This window comes from Chenopodium quinoa, unplaced genomic scaffold, assembly GCF_001683475.1.
Source record: "Chenopodium quinoa cultivar QQ74 unplaced genomic scaffold, ASM168347v1, whole genome shotgun sequence".
Taxonomy (NCBI): Eukaryota; Viridiplantae; Streptophyta; class Magnoliopsida; order Caryophyllales; family Amaranthaceae; genus Chenopodium; species Chenopodium quinoa.
In genome coordinates, this window is record NW_018743920.1 from 5681693 (window position 1) to 5702730 (window position 21038).

The 21038-nt window shown below is 34.1% G+C and overlaps 2 protein-coding genes across 3 annotated transcripts; both read right to left on the bottom strand.

Moving 5' to 3' along the window:
- Positions 1-1962: 1962 nt before the first annotated feature.
- Positions 1963-7669, bottom strand: LOC110688127 (probable disease resistance protein At1g61190). Its single transcript, XM_021864814.1, has 2 exons — positions 6921-7669; positions 1963-5774 (listed from the first exon to the last, which is right to left on the bottom strand). Exons 1-2 carry the CDS (start codon positions 7513-7515, stop codon positions 4936-4938), a joined length of 1434 nt encoding a protein of 477 aa, XP_021720506.1. The 5' UTR covers positions 7516-7669; the 3' UTR covers positions 1963-4935.
- A 4469-nt stretch (positions 7670-12138) lies between these two features.
- LOC110688128 (casein kinase 1-like protein 2) lies at positions 12139-21038 on the bottom strand. Of its 2 annotated transcripts, XM_021864817.1 has the most exons (15): positions 20424-21038; positions 20264-20304; positions 18696-18765; positions 18428-18576; positions 18245-18340; positions 18032-18102; positions 16203-16264; positions 16002-16065; positions 15835-15919; positions 15631-15757; positions 15410-15492; positions 15272-15326; positions 14615-14736; positions 12496-12818; positions 12139-12365 (listed from the first exon to the last, which is right to left on the bottom strand). In XM_021864817.1, the coding sequence occupies exons 1-14, from the start codon at positions 20497-20499 to the stop codon at positions 12537-12539; spliced, it is 1383 nt and encodes a 460-aa protein (XP_021720509.1). In that variant the 5' UTR covers positions 20500-21038; the 3' UTR covers positions 12139-12365; positions 12496-12536. The 2 variants fall into 2 exon arrangements, with proteins under 2 accessions (XP_021720509.1, XP_021720508.1); XM_021864816.1 differs by having other exon boundaries at positions 12187-12818.

The window sequence follows — 21038 nt, forward strand, 5'->3', positions numbered from 1 at the left end:
TAGTTGAATTTTGGTATTGAGTGAATAGGATTCACTGTCGTGACTTCAGTGTCAGTCACATGAGACAATGCATGCTTAATTGCTCACTATTAGTATAATCTGTCACTTAATTTGGTACTTATAAGTTATAAATGTTGTTTTTTTTTTGTTTCAGTCATGTCTCGCGAGTATGATGAATTTGACTATGAGAGGCAATCAAATTTTGATATTGTTAGCTCTCAAGCTGCCTCTGTCTCGGTTGATGATGCTAGTAATACCGGCACTATCAATCCTTCTGTTAATAAACGTCAAAGAACCGCAGGTATATGGAAGCATTACACTTTTTTTGTAAAGACGATAGGTAATGAAAATGTAGATTATGCTCGTTGTAATTTGTGTGGCAAAGAATATAAAGCACCTGGTAAAGCGGGTACTTCAACTTGTAGAGCTCATATTAATGCATGTTTGGAAAAGCATGGTCTCCAGTCCGGTAACGAATCACAATTTGATCAAAAAACTTATTTACAAAAGTTTGCTAAAGCTATAATCTGCCATGCATATCCTTTAAATATTGTAGAGCATGAATATCTTAGGGAACTTCATGCATATTTGAATCCTAAGGTGCAGCATGTTTGTAGAAAAACTATGTTAAAGTATGTTATTGCTGAGCATGATAAATATAAATCCTTGTTGCTTGAGTCTTTGGCTAATGTTTCTGGTAGAGTTAGCTTTACATGTGACTTGTGGACTGCATGTACTAACCGAGGCTATCTCACTTTGACTGCTCATTATGTTGATAACAGTTGGTCTCTTAGGTCTAAAATTTTAAATTTTAAACAGCCATTGCTCAGTGATGATACGATAAACGTAAATCTGAGAGCAATTTTGAAAAACAAAAATAAGTTCCTGCTGAGTCCCTTCTGCTTATATTATTCCTTGCTTCGGATAAGTTGCTGATCTGTTATTGCGTGTGTTGGTTCCTGCTTGTTGCTGCTATTTCCTCTGCTCTTGGGTGCTGGGCTGCTGCTTCAAGATTCTGCTCCCAAATCACTCACATTCTCACTCCTCCCTTCATCTTATCATGTATCATTTTTTGCAACCCTAAACTTGATGATGTTTCAGTTGATAAATCTGAAATCTAATCTGGGTAGTAGTGATAGTAGTTTCATTATGTATTGGTATATGTATTGTGAATTTTAATCAATGAAAATGGTGACTTTTTTTAATTGCTTGTTGATATTACTCTAATTTTAATGTTATTTATCTCCAATCTTATGTTATCTTATTGGATGATCATGAATATCAAGGAACAATGAAGATAATTTGGGTGGACTTTATTACTGGAATGAAAAGATACAAATGATATATCTTGTAATTAAAATAAATAAGTAATCTAAAACGATATTAATAATGTCGTTGGCCTAGATCTAGGTGATATAAACCTTTGTATAAACCTAAGCCGTTTGATTAGATCTACATTTATTAACATTAATTATTTAATTGTATTTACTATTTAGCCATTTAGGTTGTAAATAATTCAATTTGAATTAAGCAGTTTGTAATTGGATAAGTTTAAACAGGTTGCGATTCGAAAACAGTTCGATTTTAACGGTTTAACGGGTTATGGCAGTTCTGTTTAGACGGTTAGCGGATTATAACGGTTCGGTTTATACGTGCGGTTTAAACGGTTTCGGTTCATAAACGGGTCGGTTTAAACGGTTAGCGGTTTACAAATGGTTCGGTTTAAACGGTTTTTTTTCGGTTTAAACAGTTTCGGTTTATAAACGGTTCGGGTCATTAACGGGTTTATAAACCATTCGGTTCGGTTTCGTTTCGGTTCGGATTTGCGCAGTTTGGTTTGTTATCGGTTTACGGTCCGTAACGGGTTGACATTGAGCGGTTCAATTCGGTTTCGGTTTGATATTGAACGGTTCAGTTCGGTTTTCGGTTTACATTTATCGGTTTATAAACGGATCGGTCCGTGATGGTTCGGTTCGGTAACGGGCGGTTTTACGGTTCGGTTTGAAAAGTCCCACCCCTAGTGGTTATTTATATATACTGCACTTATAAGACAAAGGAGGAGAGGGAGTGAAAAGTTAGTGTCCAACTTTTGAACTAGACTACATAAAGTGCACCTTAAATCTCTAATAGGCCCGTAGCTGAGGCAAAGCTGGTGGCCCAATGTTGGGAATCCCAATTCAAAGTCAAGGCCGCTAAAAAGAGCTGTAATATGTCAGTTTACTTTCTTCATATTTTAATAAGTGTTTTTTATCAAAACATAAGTTTTTCTCTTAGGATGATTTGAGGAGGTAATTTTGAAAATGGATAAATTTGATGAATGATGTTGTCAGTGTAGATGTTGCCAAAAACAAAATGATTTTTAATCAATGGTATGATTGGATTATCACAGAAGTTATAAATGAAGTAGAGTTTGCATGTGTTTATCTCAGGAGTTTTAGTTTTGATTGAGAAAATTCTATTGTTTTTTTTTCTTTAATGTTTTTTTATGCCAATGAAAATTTTATTTTGAATCGATCTTAAAATGATCCAAAATATGTGGTCAGCTTCACCATCCAATGCAATTTAATTTTGAGAGTTGCACACGGTTGTCGAGTACAACTTTGAGAGTTGTGCTCGACATCTTCAACCGCCAGCAATAATCTAGGCTTAATTAGCCAAAATACGTGTAAAGCCGTCAATAATCTAGGCTTAATGTCTGCCTAACTAAGCTTTGGGCCTATTTCAGTGAGCATACTTGGTTTGACTAAATGAGTTTGACAATGTTTGGACTCAAGTATGGGTTCGAATTAGCTTTCAATACATTCAGAAGTCTACAAACGTTCTTAGGTTTGATTGGTCTAAACAGCAGTCTTGATCTCATCATCGTACTTTCTTTAATTTTGGGACAAAGGACCAAAAATAAATGTCTACAGTTAGCCCTACTTTGATTATTGAGTCTTAAAAAATTGTTATGGAAAAAATTAAATCATTTGATTTTGGAAAAAAAAAACACATAAACAAAATATCTATTCAAGCATAACACACAAGAATTTAACTACTCCCTTCGTTAATTTTAAGTGCAACTTTGGGGGGTTTTACGATTTACGAGGCAAAACTTGATAATGGTGATTAATTATTATAGGGGTATGTAATTAAGGTGGAGATAGAATGTTTGGATAATTAATCAACCACCCACTGCCACCACCAAGACCGGCCAACACCACCGCCGCCTTCACCACCACCACTACCACCCCCCACGAAACCACCACCACAACCAACCCCAAAAAGCACCACCGCTCTCACGAAAACCCACCACCCCCACGAAATCACCACCGTACCACCCACATAAAACCCAGGCCACCACCTCCAAACAACCCCACGAAACTCAAATCCACGACCACCCACCAAAACCCAAATCCACGACCATCCACCAAAACCCATCAACGGAACCACGAAAACCAACCCACCGAAAACGACAACCCACGAAAACCAACCCACCAGAAATTAAACCCCCAACTCGATCCCAAAACCACGACCATCACCGCCTTCACCAACACCACTACCGCCTTCAATGCGGGCTTCACCACCACCAGTACCACCCCCACGAAACCACCACCACTACCAACCCCACAAAACCACCACCACCCTCACGAAAACCCACGAAATCGCCGGTTGAAGTTGAAGAGAGAGAAAGAAGATCAATGGGGGAAGATGAGGATGACAGAGGAGAGAGCAAATATGGGGGAAAATGAAGATGAATGAAGATGGTTATGAAAGAGGAGAGAGAAAATATGGGGGAAGGTGAAAATGAAGATGAAGATGAATGAGGATGGTTTTAGGTTTCTTGAATTGAAGATGAAGAGTTGATGAATTAGATTGGGTTGGTTGGGGTGAAAATTGGGTGAGAATTAGAGATTAATAAAATCTGATTATAGTTAGTAAATTATGTTTTAATTTTTTAAATGAGGGTAAAATTGACATTTGACTAGTTTTTTTTTACTAAAAGAGGAAAGAAAATAGAAAGTTGCACATAATGTTTAGCGGACCAAAATAGTAAAAGTTGTACATAAAAATTAACGGAGGGAGTAGTTAGTTTGAGCTCGGCTTATAACCTTGCTTATTGAATTGCAATATCACGCTCAAGCTTGACTTGTGACACTTTTCATATGTCTTATATCTCACGATATATTAAACAAAACTCAAAAAAATTCTCCACATGACCAGGCCATTTCTACACACAGAATACAGTTAAACAAGATAAATCGTAGCTAATTAATTAAGGACTTATCGTATAACCTTGGGGTCAATGGGTCATGAGTTTAATTTCTCCTAGTAACTCGATTAAACATGAACGAGTTGAATAAATTAAGGGAATTGGACTGAGGTCTGAACTTGAGTTTTGTTCCAGAGAATTGTGCTCGAGTATGGGTTCGAATTAGCTTTTAAATATCATTATATGTTAAGCCTAACATCATCGCACTTCCTTTTAGATGATAAAACCAAAAGTAAATGTCTACTGTTAATCTCTACTTAGACCAACAGTCTTAAACATCCAAGACTCATTTTGTTTGATATGTACCTAACTTTAAAATAAATAAATAAAATATTTGTTAAATAATATTAATTTTAAAATGATATTTTTTGGGCTTGATGTGTGTGGCATTGTTCCTAAACTAGTATGCTCATAATTTTTTTATAAATAATACGAAGGAAGTGTTTAGTGCAATTTTGATTTTGCAATGAAAACCTTTTAAATTAGTGGTTCATAGCTCAAAAAACAATAAATGAAGGATCAAAGCTCATCCAAAAATATGCAATATACTTAAGCCTATACATACCTTGTTCTGCAAGAGATGTTGTAGATGCCCGGACCACATCATGAATTTTCACGTGAGTTTCTCTATAACTACTGTCTTCTTCTTCTAACAGCAAAGATGATGATTTGAGTTCCTCAACCTATCTGTTGGCTTGCTCCATGGCTTTAATAAGGTTGTCAACATTCTCAAACAATTCCAATCCGATGCCATATCTCATCATATCTTCAATTGGTATACTTGTACCAAAAGGAAACAAACAAGCAAGCAAGAAGAACCTCTTTTTCTTCTCATCTTCCATAAGCTTGTAACTTGTTTCCAAAATTGAGTAGACTTGACGATGTACACCCCTAAATTTGGCTAGACTATTTGACATAGGCTTTTCCAATTCAGATGTAAAGTGTTCCCATGCTTCTAACGACTCTTCGTTCTTTAGCACATCGGCTAATGCCACAATTGCAAGAGGTAGTCCTCCACACCTATTCAGCATTCTCTTCTCCATTTTCACGCGTTGTGTGTCTTCCCAGTCATTGTCCTTGATTTTTGCTCCAAGACGTGCTCTGAAAATTTGCTTTGATTCATCATAGTCCAATGGCGTTACTTCGAATACATTATCCTTTGATATAGCCATAGCTTCACACACATTCTTCTCCCTGCTTGTCACCAAAATCTTGCAAAACTTGTTTGGTTCCACATGAAACTTGTTTGGTTCTGGAATCCCTACTTTACTCAAATCAAGTTTAGCCCAGAGGTTATCCAAGATAATGAGTAACTTACTCACTCTCTCCAAACGGTTATACAGTTTTGTTCTTCTTTGGTCTACACTGTGCATACCATCCAATTTCAGACCAATTTTCTCTGCGATTTGATCTTGAATACGTTCCATGTTGGGGGCTTCAGAAATCTCAACCATTATTATTTCTTCAAACATAGATTTTATTTCTTCATGGTTGGAAATTTCTGTTACCAACGTTGTTTTACCTATGTCACATATACATATATAAACCTCAACATTAGTCCTAAGTCTTAACATATGTACTAAGTACTACGTACATTTATAGTAAACATGCAATTTGTGTAATTATTGGCTTATTTAAAATCAAAGTATGACTAGTTATTATCTTGATCTTTAAAAAAAAAAAAAAAAGATATAATCTTGATCTTACCCTAAGTTTGTTGAAGTACGTATGGACTTTCCAAATAACACATTTAAGTAGATAAGTGTATGTCTCACATTGATAAAAATTAATTGAGAGAGTTAAAAACACTTTATAAGGATAGATAAGGACTACTTTCCTATTGTTATATGGCTTTGGGGTAGAAAAAACATCCTTAGACTTTTGAATTGGACTATACATTTTTTGTTTAGTTGTGGGTGCGGCCTAGACATAAACACTTTATATATGTCTAAAAGTGATTTGTACAAAGGGTGCTAATCGAGCGAGTCGATCACGAGCTAAGGGGTGCTCAACTCGACTTGAAGTCTTTTTTCATGTGCTCAACTCGTGCTCGTTAATGTTTCGAGCCAATAAAATTTGTTCGACTCGTGCTCGTTAAAGTTTCGAGTCGAGTATAGTAGCTCACAATCTGCTCGTTAAAATTTTGGCCCTTCTAAAATTCAAGGCCTTTATTGTTTTTTTCACTTTACTCTTTCTTTTTTGATAATATAAATTATAAGTGTCAAATTTATTCATGGTAATAACTTTGTTTGTAAATTCTATATCAATAAAATACTAATTGAGTTGCTCACGAGCTTATCGAGTCGAGTTAGACTTTGCTCAGTCGTGCTCGTTAATATCTCGACTCGAGTCGAGTCAAGTCGAATTAGAATCGAGCCAACTCAAGCCGAATTTTGACCGAGTCGAGCCCGAATTGCTCACGAGCTGCTCAACTCGATTAGCACCCCTTGTACAACTTAAGATGCTTAATAATAATAACATAAAAACATTTAGAATTTTTTTATATACTTTCTAAGCTTTAAGTATAATTTGGTTGGCATAAACAGTTATTAGTTAAGAGTTAAGTAGTTAACAGTCAACTTAATTAAACCAGTAAAACATTTGAAACATGCATACGTGATGCTAGAAAATATTTAAAAAGTATCATATATAAAAGTATTGTATTTACCTATGGCTCCCATGCCAAATATGCCAACTGCCTTAACTTGATCATCTCGTAACTTTTTGAGTATTTCCTCCATAAGCTTTACTCTCGAACGCAAGCCCTTGAGAAATTCATTAGGGATTGATTTCAAATCCGATCTACTTACAGGTTCCGTGACATCATCGTTCGGTTTTCTGTTGATTATAGCATCAATTTCGTCAGCCTTAGATTTATCCTCTTTGCTCATGTCATAGCGTCGACACAAATTGCAACGAGAACGACGTAAGCAGGTGATCATGTCTCTGCCTTTTCTCTCCTCATCATCCTTGGGCTTCTTCACCAATCTCTCATCAACTTCTTCCATTAGTTTACTTACGTCTTCGAGCCATCTTTTAGTTCCTTCTTTAGGAACTCGCAAGTTATCCACTTCGTGCTCAACGCTGCTATCGATTTCTTTTTTTGCAATCGTTAGCAGGTCATACTTGGTCTCAAGAAGTGTTTTATTTTCTTTGTAGTTTTTAATGTAAGAATAGCATTCTGTTAACTTGTCCAAGATGATGGGTTTGCAAGTCTCATTAGCTGCATTCCCAGCTGCTTTTGCCAAGCACAACCAATCCATTTCCCCTTCTAAATGGAAATCTGAGAAGAAGAAATTTAATTTGGATTCATGAAATAACAAAGGAATAAAAATATGAACTGATGATCGAAAAGAAAACAGATTAAATAATCGACTAAACGATTAGAAATCTCTTTGTTAATACAATAGAATGCTTTTGTTTATGTATGTGGTATGAATTATATAATGTTTTGGCAAAATCCACACATTTATAGACAGATAAAGTGTTTAAATATTACTCCTTACACTTGGAATATTACAAGTCCAAACTTTGGTAACTTTATTTTAATATCTTGGCATCAGTTCTTACTTTGGTTTCAAGGTTATTTTTTTAATCAGATGCTATAACAATCTTACCATGAACAACATTTCTTACAACAGGAAATATGGTATTGATGAAATCACAAGCAAATGCTTTGCTTCTTTTGTACCGTTAACAACATATACAAAACCAAGTTTATCTTTTCTAGGGTTAAACATTCTATAAATCTTCATATAAGTGTTTAGGTTAAAGTGTCCTTAATAATAACCTTTAGAATTGAAATTACTTTCTTCTCACTTTATAATTATCATTGATATACAACCACAAGTAAAACCAATTATATCAAACTAACTTACGCCATGTTTATAATATTTGATAGGTTAGCTATTTTATTGTTTGTGCGTGTCTTTTAGCTATTAAAGGTGTGTTTGGCATTAGATTTAAGTATGATTAATTTTAGTGGTTTGACAAATTTAATAAAGAAAAATTATGAGTGGTGGAGTAGGGTCTAGTGGTAAAGATAGCTTTTATCAAAAGTTAAAAATATTAGCTTTTGAAGATTAGAGGAGCTGTTGAAAACTTAATCTATAGTTTTAGAAAAAAAATATATATGAATTTATATATATAACATCTAGTCAATCGCTATTTTACCGAGCAGTCATACTTAATTATCTATCTTCACAGTTAACAGTTATTGACAACGAATAATTACTTACACAACTAACACATACCTCCTTAACTATATTTTACCGAACACGCCCTAAATGTAAACTTTTAATTACCTCTGGACTTGAAGTAGTATAGCTATTAAGTTAGGTCCCGTGCCATGCACGATACGTTATTTTAATTACTTTTGATAGGTTAATTTATTTATAACATAAAATATAAAAATTATTTAATATCTTGAACAAAATTGAAGTAACGTGGAATATTTGATCAGGATCATATTCTTAAAAAATATTCCACCAAAAATACATCTTCTTGAAAAAGATTATATATTTCCTTATTATTCCCTAATTAATTGAGTATCAACATAAAAATGGTAAATATTATTGCTCATTTATATAGTTGACAAAAACAAACTTTTTTTTATATAACTTCCTTAAATATAATTTAGTAATTAATTATTAAAAAAATATACTAAGAACAAACCAGAAATTGACACGTGTCATTGCTGATGTGTCTTTTAGTATATAGTTATTGATCACGAAAAAATGACATGCATATTCCACATGTATACATTATCTAGAGTTATTCCTTTCCAAATGTAAAGTACCTCTACATTATTGTAACATTCGTGAGACAAAAAAGTTTTGCTTGCTTATGTGATTATTCTAGTCTTAAAGGACAACTTCATTGTTTGCTTGTTTATGTGCACTTTGAAGTTTGACTCAAAGGACAAAGGATCAAATCAGCGGAAGTGTAAGATGGTCAACGAATCCAACAACAAATGCATTTCTTTTATAAATACTACCCACAAAAAAAAATTAAAAAAAAAAATTAAAAAAAAAAAAGAAAAAAAAAAAAAAGAAAAGAGGTATGTTGCATTTAGCAAAAGCATTTATACTTAGTTTGGATAGCAAAGTGGAAGAGAAAAGAGGAGGGAAGAAGAAGGAAGGGAGATGAATATGGAAGAGGAGGGAGAAAGTAATGTTACATTTTTCATTTAAATCTTTCCAGTATTGAAATTGGAAGGATTTGGTTTACTGAAAATTGTATAATACACCAGGGTGCACCATGCTCATAGTGCACCTGGTGATGTGGCATAACTAATTAGCATTAAATTAGTGGAAAATTAAAAAAAAAAATAGTGAAAAATACTAAAAAAAAAAAAAACTGGGCGAAATTATAGGGAATTATTCCCTTTAAACTGCTTTCAGTTTTAAATTATTATCCTTAATGGACATTTTTCATTTTAAAAACATTTTTAAAACATTTTTGGGTTTCAATAATACAAAGTATGTTATTTGAATTTGGCTCGTATTTTCTTTGAGGTAACGAGTGACGCACAAATTCTTTTTTGAATTATCATATATCATTATTTTTTATTGTCGTTTGTTCTTTGAGTTTGATCAGTGTATTCTTCGGGTATGAATTATATGTTCTTTGCATTATATTTTATGCTCTTTTAACATATGTATGTTATTTTGAAATTTGAAATTTAATTTGAAAATGAAATCTTCGTTTTTTCTTAGTTGAAAATATTTTAGAGAGAGAAAACTAAAATTACTATGGAAAGTTAATTTTTGGAGAGAGAAAAACAATTTTTGGGGAAATGATATCTTTGGTAAAGTTTTTTTCCATTAATGTGTAATTTTTCATAAAATTTTAATAAAGTTTTTATCACGTTTTTTTGTAATGTCTTTATATTCTTTAATAATGCATGTTCTTTGTTAAACACAAACATGTTCTTTTTTAAAAACCTACATGTTCTTTTTCAAACAGCTAAATGTTCTTTCCGCCTTTTTTTTATTTAACCAGGTGCACCATGTGCATGGTGCACCCGGGTGCACAGATCATGCATTGTTGGTTTACTACCTCTGGTTCGCATTACTCGCAACAAAGAGATATTATTTGTGAGTTATAAAATATTCCTTTTTTGCGAGTAATGCGAACCGAAGGTTATATTTAAGATGGGAAAAAAATGAATTCTTCCATTTTCCTTTCCTTCCCTTCCCTCCTATCAAAAGGTATTCAAAGAAGGGATGGAGGATCCGATGAACTACTCATTTTCTCTTCCATTCATTTCCTTTTAATTTTCTGAATCCAAATAAAGTGTTATAGTTATCTAATAAAATATATATCACAAATTTCCAAGGCGGCCGTAAATCCCCTAATACTTTGTATTTATTTCTATTCTATAAATGTTGGGGAAGATTGTGACGTCCACCTAAAAAGACCACAACATCCCTCTTCCTTTAAAATTGGAATAAAATACTTAGAAAAAAATAGTCAATTAATCAACAAAGGAAAAAAGAAAGATGAATCAATATGCAAAGAATACTTATAATTAAGGCAAAATTAACCGCAACACCCTGAAGTATGGCTTAGGTGCACTGAGCACCCTCCCTGAACTATGCGTAGTAACCAAAACACCACCAACTATGATGTTAGGTGCAATGTGTGTCTTAAATGAAAATTGTCGGCAACTTATTTCATCGGAGGAGGTGAATCCATGCGTGCAAATAAGTTGTCAGAAATTTTCATTTATGGCACGCGTTGCACCTAACACCATAGTTGGTGGTGTTTTGAATACTACACAAAGTTCAGGGTGCTCATTGCACCTAATCTATACTTCAGAGTGTTCAGCCAATTTTACCTATAATAAAAAATAAAAAAAAAATAAAAAAAAAACATCTGTATTTGTTAATTTATATTTCATTTGTAGAAACGGGATGGCTTTTTATTTGTTAATTTAGATTTCATTTGTAGATGTCGGATGGCTTTTTATTAATTTGTTTTAAAAAATAAAAAATAAAACATTTACTTGAATTAAGTCCAAAAATAAATAAATTACATTACTTATCTTGTATCTATATACAATCAATCAATACATGACTCCATATTTTCAATCAACCAATTAATTTATTAAATCAAAATCATCTTCCATAAAATTATTAAGTTAATTTACGATCATTAGTAAATTTGATATTGTTTTAAACTCCATATTAGTATTGATGTTTATATGTCTATAACGAAATAATGTTAATCAAATTCATACCATCTACATTGTCAGATGGGTACCAACCCAACTCTATACCTTCCTCCTTTCATATCTTTTCATATCCACGAATTAATACATAGAGTACTATTTACATAAAATTGGCATTGTTGTAATTTGATTTAAATTAGGTGCCTTGAAAAAAGGTCCAAGCAAGAAAGACTGTATCTTAGCCTCTTAGGGCATTTGTTTATATTCAGGTGTAGCAAAAGATGACAACTTAAATTGAGTTCCGTAGTGTACAAATGCAACTCAGATATTTGTAATAATTCTCCACCACTCTACAGGTTGGACATCAAGTTTTTTTCAATCGAAAATAGAGAGAGAAAGTAACAAATGTAAGAGAGGAGATAGAATACACTTCACAATAAAAATGAGAGCAATAACATTAAAGGAGCCATAATTGGAAATTTTTTGTTGTCTTAAATAGTGGTTTAATCAAAATATACTTCGTACAAAACATCATACTCCGTATTAATTTCATTACTTTAAACAAAAATCTGGACATTAAATGAATTGAATAGGAGGTAAAGCTGGGGAGGTTGAAGAGAAGTAAACGAAGGTGAAGGAAACTGAGGAAAATAATGGGAAAAAGACGAGGTGGTGAGTGCCACTAAAAGATTCTTGGACGAAATCTACTAAGTGATGGCAAAACCAATTTATTTACGGAGTATTATTTTTAGCAAGGAGATGAAAAAAAAAATGTACATAGTAATAAAAAAGATCCCAAGCAAGAAAATGATTCGACCAAGACGTAAATATTCTGCATTCCACCTTAATTAAAGGGGACTCTTAAAACTTCTTTACAGGTGCTTCCACAGTACTTACCTCTTCTGGTTTCATGCCTTCAATTTCTGGCTTTCGCCTGTCCTAAAAAATTTAAAAAAACAATAAGAGGGAAAGAAAAAAGAACAGCATGCAGAACCTAAATTTGAAAGTGGGGAAAAAAAGAAAGAAAAACACTTATGGTCCATAAAACAGACTGATATTTGAGATTTACATGGGGGAAAGTGACGTCTAAAAGCTTTGTGCAGATACTTGTTACTGCAGCCTCTCTTCATTGCTAACATTAAGGCCCTCGATTTTCTTGATGGTAGATTCAAGATTTTGTTCATTTGACGCTACCCTGGCAGAAAATGAACGAGGATGCTCTGATGACACAAATGGAGATATACGGTGCCCACTTGAAACTTTCTGAAGAGTAGGATCCCCAGTACCAGGGCGAGTGGCATCCGCATCACTCCCAGCAAACACTGCATCCCGACTACTTGACCCAGCAGCACGCCTTGCTGATGTGCTTGTTCTCACAGCAGAGCTAGAAAGCTGCCAAAGAGACCAAGAAAAGCAATAAGGTCAATGAAAAGTTTTGATGGCTAGGATCCAAGTACAGAAGACGAGCTTAGTAAGATCATGAAGTCATTTTTGCATCATATACTACCTCCGTCTTTTATTAGGTACAACAAATTTTGTCTCACAAATAATACCCCTTTGTTGCACATAATAAGAAACAGAGGTATATAAGACCCCCAGCACCGAAGAAAACAGTGCAACACTTACAATGAGCCAAACCATAGTACAAATTACCTTAATACCTTCTTTCAATAAAAATAATGCCTTAGAACCTTAGTAGCAACTTACATCTAGAGTGCATGGGCAGAACATTGAGCCTGACACATAATTTAAATTGGTGCACAATAGTTTTATATGATTCTTTTTATTCTTTTCGAGGGATGGGGTGTAGTTAAGAAAATTTATTTAAGTACTCCCTGCATCATACTGGATGTCTTTCTTTCTTTCCATTTCCATACTCTTTTTAGGACTCGAGTGTTGAGCATCAAACTTAGAATAGGATCTAAACATCATAAAACAAAAATTCTGGACTTAAGAAGACATGGAAACACAGTTACATGTCCAAATTAATGACATAAGTACATAACGACAACATAAATACTTTCATTTGTCATTGGTAACAAGTTAAGCACCATGCCACCTATCCCTTATTATCCCCATCTCTATCGGATCCCAAATTACTTAGTTGACTCTATAATTGGCTTGCTTAACAATTGCAGCTCTTAAGTAGCACTTCATGACAATCATTTTGAAATGAAGGTATTACCATCATATAAGAAAACAAAATAAGAAATTGGATCCTGTTTACAGTGACTTTGTTGGCATAAAGTATTAAGTTTTGAATCTAATAAACACATAACAAGTATTTGGTTTGCAGTTTTTCTCATGTCCAATCGCACACTTTGCACAACCCACACAGAAATCCCCAATATCAGTTGATGGAATCTATTGAACCTGCCCCCAAGTTTGGAATCAAACACAGTGCCACACAGAGGAAGTGAAAGCGCAAACTCGCAAAGAGAGATGCAACTTCTTCATTGGCTATAAGAAGTCCCAAGATATAAGCCCACGAAAAGTAGGAAATGAGGAAAGTTCTAGAGAGCTTGTTTAACTGTTGCAGGAGTTTTGGATTATTACTGCTCAAGCTGTGAATTCTTCTGATGATGACCCACTGGCTACAGCTCATGGCTTTAATCCATAATATCTCACTTCTGCCTCTTGTGTTTTCATGGAAGAGGAAACATACCTTTAGCCTCTACATTATAACTAACTCCAGGTTGTCTCTTGACCTTTACTTCGACCTCCCTGAAATTGTCTTCTATTTTTCTTTTCCAAGTTTTTTCTTACTAATAAAGTTAACTTCTCTTTCTCTAGAACATTCTACATCACCCTACTAAAAACAATCAAAATGTGTGCCCAAACCTAACATGAAAATATTTCGTGAACTAAGTGAGTTTAATGTCTTTCCGCTTTACTGGTCATTAATTAAAGATTTAACATCATCATATACTTCGTATGACTAATTTAACAAAATCCAACGGGAAAAGTCTTCCACTAACCCAGTACATGGATATATATTATTAATCAAGTTACTCAACATCATGCTAAATTTATTATCAGCTGATTCATGCTCACAGCTAGCAGTAGTCAAATAGTCAATAATCTAATTACAAGATTCAGGAATCAATTTAAAAGCATGACATGTATAAACCAATTCATGGAGTAGTCAACTTGTATAAGTGGCAAGATATGTTTAAGAAAAACCATACCATGGGTTCTTTGGCTGCAGCTGGATCATTTCCAACAGGACTTTTCTGCTTAGGCAAACTCGGCATTCTCCTACGTGCTGAGTCTGCAGAAAGCCAGTTAGAAGGTCTACCTTCCTCAGCACCTACAACAAAATACTTTCATCAGCTTTGCTCAATAGAAGTAGTAGGTGCAATTAATTGAATGAAAAAGATACTACAACCATGCAAAATATAGAAATCTATATGGAGAACATTATGGTAACTATCCTAGACAAGTTTTGGAGGACAAGAGGACTCTGTAATTAGTAAATCATACAGAAAGCATTTGAAGCCAATAATTGTTTACTCAAGAAAGAAATTTTACAAAAGGACAATAGGAAGCGTCAGAACTGAGGAATGCAACCCATTTATAAGGATAGCGTCCCTCATAAGTATTCTAATCAGATTTTAATTGTAGCTACATGATCTATAGATATTTCTTTTGTTGGTGACTTTCATGTACTCTCTCTCTTCCTCTAAATGTGCACTTTTATATCCAGGAAAAAACACGGAAATAAAATAAAAATGGTGAGCAAAAACACAAATGTAGAGTTGTATACATAAAAGTTTTTGGAGGACATATGTAAAAGTGGGTGAATTGAAGCATTTACGAAAGAAGGGAATATTGTAGAAAGGTACCAGGTTGTCTGTCACTAGCACCATGAGGCAACCCAGAGCTTGGTCCAGCAGCACCCTGATACAGTTATTAGACAAATACATAAATTATCGACACTAATGCTGTTATATTTAAAATAGTCCAAGACCAATATCACTTACAAGGGCGCGTGGAGGGGGAGCAACAATCTGAGACTGCTGATACTTCAGAATAGTCCAATCAAAGACATAATCAAACTGAAATCCTGAACCAAAGTAATACCACAATCAAAATCAAGGCAACCTCCAGGAAAGCAAAATAGCCATCAGCAAAAAAAAAAAAAAAAAAAAAAAAAAAAAAAAAAAAAAAAAAAAAAAAAAAAAAATTAACAAATCTTTTATACCTTCACGAATAAAGAGGTCCCGAAAGATCCTTTTCAGATAGGCATAATCTGGCTTATCATCAAACCGCAGTGAACGGCAGTAATGGAAGTAGGATGCAAATTCTGTTGGATAACCTCGACATAGAGCCTGAAAGACATTGGTAATTAGCAGGCCAGTATATAACTTCAAACCATAGAAAAGGCTTCTGGAAGAGACAAAATTACCTCAATAGATGTCGAGACCTTTTTCTCACTAATTTTTTCATACTTCTGTTTCTTGGTCCCAGCCTTTAGCCCCTGCCAGGGGAGACTACAAGAAATAGATACTCAATACCAACAAAGTAAAGAGAAAGGGAAAAGCACATAATTAGAATGAGAAAACCAGTGTTCACCTTCCTCTTAAAAAATACATAAGAACATAACCCAGTGATTCTAAGTCATCCCTCCGGCTTTGTTCTGTACATCAAAATTGATTGTAGCATTAAAACTAGCCACTTAAATGCAACTACTTAAAAAACCATTACAGATGAGACTATGGAAGTGGAAGAATGAGAGGGAAATTTATCAACAGACAATAGATTGGCAAACCATACCGATTCCTAAGTGAGTGTTCATGCTTGCATATCTGGCAGTCCCAGTCAAATTCTTGTTCTCCCTACAGCAAAAAGACAAATATCAAGTACATCATTTTTTAAGATGGGTGGTCGGTAACTTGATTAATCACTTCACAATCAATTTTTTCTAGGAGAGGGGTGAGGGCAGGAGGGGGGGAAGAAGGGACATGAGAGGGAGGCAGGACAAAGAAACAACTGCAACATCAAAAGTAAGAAAAAAAACACAACAGTAACTTGATATAAGGATTGAAGGAAAATAACAACACTAGATGTAAGCAGCCACCTATCCACATCATCTACAGCAAGTGCAATTGAGGAGGGAAAATGACCTGATGCATAAATAAAGGACAGTTTGTTCGGGTAAGCTTGGATCAAGGGTTATGCATTAAGGAGGTAATAAAAATAAAAAACAACCTAAGAAAATGTAGAGCAGAGGTGATTAATGCGATGGAGTGGGGCCATAGGGGTAAAGGGAATAAGGTAGTTCTGGTATGAGGAAGAAGATAGGTTGATAGGACTTATTATCCTCATAATGAGAGTAATAGTTACCCACCATCACCCTAGGATAGCTATTACCATCCATGTGAGGGTAATAGTTTACTTCATCTCCTCACAAATCACAACCACCTCTTCTCCCCTTCATTTTCTTTTGTTATTGACCCCTTAATGCATTACCTTCAATCTAAGCATGCCCTTATAGTGAGAGAAATTAGAGAATCAGTTTTATAATAAACATGAAGATGAGGTGAGAAAGAATCATTATGAGTTTTGTTGTGATAGCTCTCTTTGTAGGAGAGAGTGTAAGCCTCACAAAAACTTCCTCTACCTTCCCATTACATCATTTTTCCATATTTCGTTTCTTCTTCTGGAAACTCTGTAATTTCTAAATCCTCTTTTCTTCTTCTCTAAACTTCCCAGCATATCAGAAAAACAACTTGCATCATGAGGACTCATCCAAAAACTACAAATTAGCATGACAAATAACTAAAAAGAAAAAAAATCCTATTGCTGTTGGTTCATCAAGAAAGCAATGTAGTATAATTTATTTTTTTTAAAGTTGCCCTGACAAGCAAGAATCAACAGGCACTTGCAGGGAAACTACAAATTTTACTATAACCAAGGCTTACCTAATCATATTAGGTTCAATTTGCACACACACTACATATTTTCAGCTTGCAAATCATGAGGAAATCATACACTACGTTAGAGTACTGCAAATAGATATAACAGAAGAAGTTTGGAGTTGTTGGGGATATTTTTGGTCGGATAACAGTTGTAAGAAAACAGGGGCTCTTGGAGTCTTGGCTTTCATATGTAGCATACACAGCTAATTTCATTGCCAAGCTTAATATATACATAAATATGATATAATCTCAAGAACTTCATTATAACAAAGAAAAATAAAAGGTCGGGAAAATGAACTTGATCTAGCCAAATTTAAGATCAGATCCACATATAAGTCTCAGACTACAATTATCTCTAGGATAGACAAGCAACAACTTATGTTTCCATACTAACACAAACTTTAGCCAAACATGATTCGTAATATAGACTAGTGGATGCATGCAGGCATGTAGGGACACTTAGTTTACGATTTGAGCATAAATAAATAAATACATAGATAGATGATGAAGATGATGTTGTGGATAATGATGATGATGATGATGATGATGATAAACGACGATGAAGACGCAGATGACAGTAATGATGAAACAGCAACGGCAACACATTTAGTAGTTTAGCAGGCTAATGAATTCTGACACAAAGAACAATAATGAGTTGCAAAAGAAACACAACTCATCACTCACCTGTAAGGAATATGTTGATGGGTTGTACTGTCTCGATACTTCTTTGCTAGACCAAAATCAATCATGTAAACCTGCATAAGGTTAGTAAATTATACACGATGCATTAGAATGAAGAGTTAGTAATATTCCTAAGAAAAATCAACCCTCCCATTTTCCCACTCCTCCTGTCACACACGCACTCTTCCCTAAAATTACAATCACACAGAATCACACCTGATTTGCACGTCGTCCTAATCCCATGAGGAAGTTGTCTGGCTTGATATCTCGATGCAAGAATGATTTAGAATGAACAAATTCAACTCGATTGATCTGAAAATGTCATATCAACTAAGTACATATTTTTGACATCAAAAATAATTAATAAGAAAATATCAACTAATTAACAAAATATAATACCATCTGATCAGCAAGCATAAGAACAGTCTTCAGTGAAAATTTCCTACTACAGAAATTGAATAAATCTTCTAAGCTGGGGCCAAGTAGATCTATGACTAAAACATTATAGTCTCCTTCAACACCAAACCATCTTACATTAGGAATTCCAGCTGCCAACATCAGACAATATCAAAGTAAGACTAATATCAAAATGCGGGAAAAAAATATATAATGTTATATTCAGCTTTAGAATCAATTAAGAGTCGAGAATGGAAGATAAGTTCACTACTTCCTCCTTGCAGAATTTTATACAATTTGGACTCGTAAAGAAGTTGAGGATGCTTTGTTTTCACATTTTCCTGAAAAGCATTAAAAGATATCAGAAAGGCAAAAAATTGAAAGGCCCAGAAGCTGAGGTTTCATTTATCAGGTAGAAGGAAATCACATCAATATTTTAAATAACAGCTAAATCACATGCAACCCCAGAAATGGATTAACTTAACCTGTTTCATGAGTTAATCACATGGACCAACAAATAGACTGAAGCAACTGCAACATGTTACTTTCCGCAGAGACAATAGAACAACAAAATTGACCATGAACTTTGAGACAATATGATTCAATCACATCACCAGATTGCAAAATTATTTCACGAATCTGCAAGCTAGTAACAAAATACTGACTCTTTGTCGTAGGGGTTTAAGTAGCTAATAATCCATATTCAATTGCCAGAATGAAATGTTCGGTAGCTCCAATTTTTCAAAGATGAATTTATCCTTAAAGCTCCAACAGTTGCCAAATAAGAGCAATTGGGATGGGACTGAAACAACTAAAAGTGTATCACCTTCTAATGAAGCTTTATAAGTACCAAGGCCAAACCAAGCACTGAAAAGGGTAATAGCATGATATATGACACCTCTTTTGTATCAAGCTACTCATTGAATCATAGGGTTACTGAAGAAATGCAGAACAAAAGGAGGTATGGCTCAATGGTTGTACATGAATGTAGATAGGCCAAGGCAGCGAATCGTCAAGGATAGAAAAAATGCAAAGTCCCCAGATACCTTTTAAAATAGAAATGAAAAAAAAAAACAAGTTCAGAGGTCCCTACAGCAAATCCATCCAGAGCATCCAAGGTTCCTTATGGCCTCAATATCTAACATTTTAAAATTATTTTGCTTCGCCTTTATTGTTTCTGTGTATGGTTGAGCACAGACATTTCAAGTACAGTTAATTCGCAAAGAATATAGACACCAAGTGCAAGCGACTAAAAGCACTATAATTATGGAGTCAGCTACATAAATTCAAGACCCAGAAGAGCCCTACGAACATATTGTTCAATGTCATTACCAGCTCAGAAAATTGCCCAGGAGATCTAAAAATTAACAAACACAATTACATGGCAGCTGCAAAACCAAATTTCAACAATGTTTATACAGAATCACAACAGGAAATAGGCAATAAGATAACCAACTAGCACCTCACCACCTCTTATAGAAATTGCAGCCCCAATAAGACACACAACTTTACTTCACAACTCACACAGGAAAAGCAATCCTTGATATCAGCATCATGGCAAAGTAAGTAAAATCAAAAGGAAATCAAAACCAACATTCGATACATCATGAACCGAAAATATCCACTATATAACACATATTCCACATCAAAGATGCACAATATGCTATCACGGTATCTAGTAACACTAACATTACAAAGCTAATTGCTTTACCAATTCAACAAAGACCAAAAACTAATCATAGAGTATATATTTCATATTAATAAATGAAGTTCCACTACAAAAGCTAAGACCAAAATTAAATACATAAATCACATTAATATTAGTGAAGCAATACTCACAAGCTTGATTGCCACCTCCTCATTTGTTTGTACATTGGTACCTACCCAGAAAGAATTTTATAAAATCGAATGAAAATCACAGAAAATAAAGATTAAAAAGCAGATAAATTACAAACGAAAAAAAAATAAATTAAAAGTATATTCATAATTAAGAACAAACCAAGGTAGATCTCTCCAAAGGAACCACTGCCGATCTTCCGACCAAGCCGAAACTTGTTACCGACTCGAGGTTCCATGTAAAATTGAATCAATATTCCAGGAATTTTTTTTTAAAATTATGAAAAAAAAAAAAAAAAATAATCAATCGACGAACAAACCCTAATTGGGTTTTTTTGTTTTGTTATGGGAAATGAAGAGAAAATTGGAAGGTAACCCCCATTGAAAACAAAAGGGAATTACTTATTAAATAAATTAATACAGAGTAATTAATTAAAAAAAGGGAAGAAATTAAATTCCTTATATTTTAATTCCCTTATTTTTCTCCCTCCCAAATTTTTCTTAAAATCAAAATTTTATTTTCCTCAGGCTCAAAAAGAAAAATTAAGGGATGAATTTATGTATGAAACTGAAATGGAAAAGGAGGAAATTATGAGGAAAATCCAAAAAAAAAAAATTAAAAAAAAAAAGGAATTGCTGAAAGAAAGTGGGGAAGAAGAGAGGAGAGAGAAAATGGTATCGCAGCTTCGATTTGATCCAACGAAGCCTTGCCGCTGTTGCGTTCAATAACAGCTCCTTTTTCTGTTTTTTTCCCTTTTCTTTTCTTTTCCTTTGGTTA